Source organism: Nestor notabilis, unplaced genomic scaffold, assembly GCF_000696875.1.
Source record: "Nestor notabilis isolate BGI_N333 unplaced genomic scaffold, ASM69687v1 scaffold23023, whole genome shotgun sequence".
In the NCBI taxonomy this organism is placed as follows: Eukaryota; Metazoa; Chordata; class Aves; order Psittaciformes; family Psittacidae; genus Nestor; species Nestor notabilis.
In genome coordinates this window covers 13,447-19,994 of record NW_009923604.1, presented here as the reverse complement: position 1 = coordinate 19,994, position 6,548 = coordinate 13,447, and the positions used below count along the sequence as shown (strand labels likewise).

The window sequence follows — 6,548 nt, the reverse complement described above, 5'->3', positions numbered from 1 at the left end:
GGTGGAAAATGGAGAGCTTCGTCCGTAGGGGCTCTTAAGTGTCTCTCTCAGAAGGGTGGCTAAATGGTTGTGTGCCCTCTCACCCCAGAGGTGCGTGCTCTGGGTAATAACTTGTTTATTCAGCACGTAGCAATTCTTAGGGCCTGGTAATATGCCAGCAACTACTTATAAAGTCATAGGTGTTCTTCAAAAGGTGAAGGGTGGATAGTCTGTTAAATCTCTTCTGCTCAGCCGGATTCCTTCAGAAATGAAGTTACAGTGCTGCCTACAACTGTGACCGAGACGGCTGCTCTTTGCAACCAATTTATTCTATTTGTTTATATGCTCTTAAGTATTTATATTGTCAGTATTAAAAAAAAATAAAACTATTATTTAAACCTTCTTACCAGTTATGCAGGGGCTGTTATGCAAATTTCATTTTGTTTGAAGTTGATACGTGGCATTATTTGCTTTTAATACCTTGTTTTCAATAATACACAGACAAATTAGGGTAAACACTGGAAGGAATGCAGCAGGATCAACATGGAGCAGTGCTGACTGAGCTCTGCCAACCCGTGCTGTTTCCTAGGATTCCCTTTTGCTGCCAGTATCTTTTAGTCTGTGAAAGGAGTGCCTGCCTGTTGGCACGCAGCAGCATGTTTTGACACTTCTTGTTCTGTGTTGTTTTGAATTCAGGCCAGCTGTGTGTACAGAATGCGCTTGACATTTCCGCCCAGCTAGGCGATGGGTTATTCCAGTTGGTGGGCCGTGCTGGGTGGGGAGAAGCATGGTCTCAGCCGGTACTGGCCAATCCGGCGCGCTGCGGCTCCCACCCAGGCTGACGCCGGGGGGTTGTCGTTCATCTGGCTGAGCAGGAGCTGTCCTCCCCGCTCTGCCAGCGCCTCTCGGGAAGCGATAGATGAAGCGACCCTGGAACTGGGCAGCTTCATTGCGTCCTTCTGCCTGTAATGTGTGTGGTGGTCAAAAAAGGCGACGGGGGTGGGGAGGGATCGCGGCAGTGGGAGGGCAGAAACACTGATTTCAAGTTCCCAGAAGAGCCAGGGTGTTGTAGCTGTACAAACCAGTTGATCTTGAGCAAAATAGCTAACTTTATTTATTCAGCTTGAAACAGTGTATTTCCTTCACAAGGCTATAGTTTATCTCTGGTTTGCACTGGGTGTTCTTTTGAGTAACAAATGGAAGTAGGCTGCCAGAAAATTAAACAAAAACTGTCTAGGCATATTTCTACATATGTTATTTGTGGATTTTTTGAGGGGCTGTATTTTCTAGTGGGAAAATGGTGTATGTAAAGGCAGGAAACACAAAAAGAGAAATGCTACATGGTAACTTCAGTAGACAGTAATGGCAGTTACAGAAGGAGCTGGGCTGAGCACAGTGGCAGGGGCAGGCACAGCGGTGGGGCAGGGGGGGTTAGCTGGCTGCACTCCCGCTGTGGTTACTGTGCACATACTCTTTCCGTGGCAGTTTTCAATGTTATCTGGGTAGTGCCCAGAGGCAGCCCAGCACCCTCCCCATGCATCTGTGCACACAGAGGAGAATCTGCCAGTGTTGCTTTAGAGACTGTACAAGACGTGAAGGAAAAAAACGTTTACATCCTTTCACTTCTGCTTGGCTAGTCTTTCTGTGCTGGGCTGTCTCCAGGGCACAAGACAAGTAGATGCAGGGATCTGTCATGCAGTAGAAAGAAAATGTGCAATTATGTGAAAAAACATCAACTGAGCAAGCAGTGACTTGTAAGTATTTGCAAATTATTTTGGTTTGAACATGGTAACGCTGTGTTCTTTAAATGTAAATCTGCTGTTTAGGCAGTTTAGTTAATGCTTCTAAAATAGAATAATAAGTTTCTTTACCTCCAGCTAAGATTGTCCTCTCAAGTCTTTACTTGCTTCTTGCTGCCCCCAATGGCACTCCTCCCTGATGTAGGAGTGCTCTGTGTACACAGGAAAGTCCTTCTGGGTGTCACAAATGTGTGAGTTGTAGGTTGGCCTTTAAAACTCTGTGCTTCAATTTCAAAATTTCAGATGTAGATTTAACCTCCTGAGCATAATAGTACCATGACATAAGTCTTCTCTAATGAAGTGTCCCTGTGCACCTTTCTGTCCCAACTCTCCACAGAGAAAGGTTCAGTTGTTCTCAAAAGGCCTGTGATGATGTTATCTATGTATTTGTTCATACATTATAGCTTTGACTGGGTGTTTGTACCAATGTCTCTGATGATCAGACAATTTCTTACAGACGTGCTTTAAGTCATGCTAACTTTGATCCTGTGGATGGAAATATAAATGAGGATTCTGTGGTCAAAAATTACTTTAAAAGTCTATTGCAAAGCAAACAAATTCTATCTTTGAAGGTTTTTTTCACTGTTGACTTGGTGCTCCAGACCTCCAGCATGGCACCACAGCTTGGGCTATGTGAGCTTAATCTGTGCTGAGAAGTGTGGTACAGGTAGAGCTGCCTCTGAAAAAGCTCTCTCAGGTACTGGAAGTATTTTAGCTCAGTAAAATCAAAGCAAATTGCATTTGTGGAGTTATATATTCCAGTCCCTGACTTAGTTATTAACTGTAACTTTTTCATTTCTGCACTTCTGTGCAGCGTGGACTTACCCAAGTTCTCTTTGGGCTCTGAGGCATGTTTTTTGGACTGCTGATGTTTGCCCACTCACATATTCTGTTCTGATGCTTGTGTGGGGTTATGTATAGCAAGGTGATGAAATACATCTTAAAGTTTCAACTCCTGCTGCTGAAGGGGCTTGTGGGCAGAAGAACAATTACATCAAGAATAATCTACCTTAATTTTTCATGCATTGTGTTCCTACTGTCACTAACAGTACCTCTTTTATGTGTTTACTCTAGACTTGTTATACTTTTCACGGATGAGTTTGGTCATATTTCCCACTGGAGAGCCATCATGGCAGGAAGCCTGGCTGGCATGGTTGCAACCATTGTGACTTACCCCACGGATGTGATTAAAACAAGGCTCATTGTGCAGAACCGACTGGAACCATCTTACGAAGGAATTGTTCATGCTTTTTATAAAATTTATCATCAAGAAGGGCTCCTTGCACTCTACCGTGGTGTTTCACCAGCTATATTAGGTAAAACAATAACGGAGGAGGATCACCTCATCGCGCATTGTTTAGTTGCAGCTATGTAGTGTGTTCATTTGCTGACTTGATTTCAAAAGCAAATAGTAATGTTTTTCTGTAGCCTTCTACAGAAAGGTTTGCAAGGCATAACAATAGTGATTGCTGCAGCTTTATTACTTCAAATTATGATCAAGTACATAGCATTTTATTTATGGTTAAGTATTCAACAAAATACTCTTTTCCTTCTTTTATAGATGATCTAATTATGCTCTGATGCAACATTTACACTGTTCAACTCTTAAAATAAATAAATGCATACACAGATTGTTCCTAATTCCTGTCTATATGTGAGAGTGTCTCCCTGGCTGTTCAGTGAAACCAGTATAAGCAGTAATGTATAACTGATGTGGAAAGTGATGATTAGTGATATTCTCTCTTTATATGAAATGACTTTATTTTTTTACCCTCCATAGCTTTTAAAAGCGCCATTTAACTTCGAGTCCACTTTTCCACAATATGACATTATAAAATAGTAACAACAACAATAACGTATAATTCCACTATAAAATTGATGAGACCATGGAACAAGCAAAAGAGGACAGAAGTATCCCTGATCAGCTTGACTGGAGAGGCCACTCTGTGTAGCTGTACAGCTGCCAGGGTTGGGTTGAACTGGTCAGAGAGCTTGTCCCAAAAGAGAAACCTGGTGAAAGAGCTGACCTGTCATGAGACTAAAGCAGTTAATAATTCTGACAACATAGGCATTTTAGTATGTAAATATATGCCCCTGTCAGCACATCTAGATGCTACAATATGGGTGTTTGCTGGTAAGCCTGTGACTAAAAAGCAAAGTTCTTCAAAAATATTGATTGGGTTTGAGCAATGTGGGGTCCAAACTGTCAGCAAACTCACCCCATCTTTCTAGGTTATGTGATGAGCAGCTCTGTTTTCTTAGTGTACAGTGTGTGTCTATAAACCTGTCTGGTTTGCTTTCTAGGTGCTGTCCCATTTTCTGCTGGCTCATTCTTTGTTTACATCAATCTGGACAAAATCTGGCAAGAACCCATTGTTCATTTCACTCCTCTTCAGAACTTCATAAATGGCTGTGTAGCAGCTGCTGTGGCACAGACACTTTCCTTCCCCTTTGAGACTGTCAAGAGGAAGATGCAGGTACAGACCATTCATGTTACTAGTACTTTACTACAGGTGTTTGTTGCAGGCACTTTGGACAAGACTACCCAGATGACCTGAGTGCCACTGTATGTCTCTTACCATAAGGCTACAGAGACTTTCTTTTAGGTTGGTTGTGTTTTACTTTGGTTTTGGTTTGGTTTAAGTCTGAAAATCATTATTAAAAGTGTGTTGTTATACTTTTAAGATGGGCTCAAGCACTGTCATGGGATATATGTATACTCTTAGACTCTGTGTCTTCAGCTTTAATTTCTTTTTCATAGCAATTCCATTAAATTCTCGCAGTTCATAATCAGCAAACCTTCAGTCAGATGCAGTAATTTAGTCCCCTTAGTGGTAGGCAGGATGAATAAGATCCTTGTGTTGCCATTTATGCCTGACTTACGTACTGGCAGTCACAAGAAACTTGCACAGCAGGTATTAAGACTGAAGGGTCAGAACTATCCTTTTCTTATTTCTAACTCCTCTTGTTAACAAGTGACTTCCCAGTTGCTGGTGCTGCTGCTTTCCTGGAACATCAGCAACATGAGAGTTACTATATCATTTTATATTATGTTGCTGATCCTTTCTCCTGGAAGTTTACTAACAATGATCTAAAAAAACCCTAACAAACAACAACCCCCCCAAAAACAAACAAACAAAACACCAAAACAACCACACACACACAGAGCTTCCATCTCACTGACATAATTCATTTGATGCTGTTGACTTTTCATTAGACCTTCATCAGTAGAGTGTCAGTGAACAGCTGTCATCATCTGGCGGCTCTCTGGCTGGGGCATATGAGTTTGTTCTTTCAGCCTAGTTCATGGCACTGCAGATTTATGGGAAGCTTGTGTGATCTTATGAAAACCAAACCAAACAAAGAAAAGCCAACCAAAAAAAACCCAGAACAACCCAAAAAACCCCAGTCATTTGGTGTGGCAGTATTATATAGGTCCCTGTCCCCTTCATCAAGTAAGGCCTGGTTGATAAATCACAAACTAGCAAAAGCTCAGTGAATCTGTGAATTCCCTTCTCCTGCTCCCCAGGTTCCCTTTTTCAGGCAGGGTTCAGATCCAGTGGCACAGGAGGCTTAATCACACTCTCTCAATCTTGTAACAGAGGACCTCAGCTGGAGAAGTGATATCTTTTATTAGACCAGCTCATGTGTCCGGAAGTGAAGCTTTAAGCTGAGCCCTTTCATCAGGTATCACATAAAATGTCTCGGGTGAAAAAGAGATTGTCAACATAAAAATTTGATCATTTTTTCCGGCTTTTTCAGTGGGTCTAAGAAAACCAATTGCTCCTTACAAGTCCTCTTTATATTCTTAAGCTCACACCAATACTGTTGCCCTAAAAAATAAAGGAATTTGTGGTTCTGTTTCCCCTTTGATATTTTCTGTCAATGTATCAGTTAGTGGAACATTCAGTTTTTGTAATCAGTTCAAAAGTAACTTTCATTTGTAATTTGTGTGATTTTAAGTTTTGTGTCAAGCTTTGTCCTGACAGGCAAGTAAAGAAGTGGAACGGGCCCATCTTTCATTTTCCTGCCACTAGGCTGTACTCTTTCACCAAAGGGATGCTTAAAACATCTGATTGGCACTTCTAGAAATAAGAAGGGAACTGGATTTATTGTCTAAATATGTAGGAAGTGGATATGCTAAAAATACTTGGGGTGGAAAAAGGCCCAACAACAGAGAAGTTGGTTTTTTTTCTCATAGGTGCATTGAAACAACTGAATAGTGACTTTTCAAGCTTAGGGAAACACCTCCTGTTCAGTCATTTATTCTGAAGGCATGGGAGAAGGCAAAGGTGCTTCAGAAGAGCTAGCTGCCTAGGTGTGAAAGCCCATAATTTGTTTGGTTCCTGAACATGAGTCTCAGAGGCTTTTCCAAAAAAGAGACCTGTTGATCACACCCAAGCTGATCCTAAGAGGAACTCATGTAAGATCATCAAGAAGTTTGTTCTTCACAGTTAGCACCAGGGTATGGCCCAGCTTTGGAGGGATCATTTCTGCTTTGTGCTTGCTTGCTGGCCTGTTCAGTTTGCAGGATGGTGGTCAGAAAAGAGACATGTCTAAGACATCACCAGAAAAGATATGCAAAGGGACCTAGAAAGGGGAAGAATAAAGAAAGGAAAATTCAGGACATTTTAGCATTCTGTAGGAAAAAGGGGAGCAGATACTTCCAATCACAGTTTTTCTCAGGCATCATATTCTGATCAGCCTCCATTCAGTGATTCAACTTTTTAGCTGGCAGAAAGAGGAGAGTACCCCAGGGCTGCTGTGAGT

The 6,548-nt window shown here is 41.7% G+C and overlaps 1 protein-coding gene across 1 annotated transcript in view; it reads left to right on the top strand.

Moving 5' to 3' along the window:
• Positions 1–723: 723 nt before the first annotated feature.
• SLC25A43 (solute carrier family 25, member 43) overlaps positions 724–6,548 on the top strand; it is a 16,899-nt gene continuing 11,074 nt past the window's right edge. Inside the window, exons 1-3 of the mRNA XM_010012246.1 lie at positions 724–944; positions 2,853–3,094; positions 4,083–4,255. Of these exons, the coding sequence (XP_010010548.1) occupies positions 724–944; positions 2,853–3,094; positions 4,083–4,255 (636 nt within the window). The remainder of the gene's footprint in view (positions 945–2,852; positions 3,095–4,082; positions 4,256–6,548) is intronic.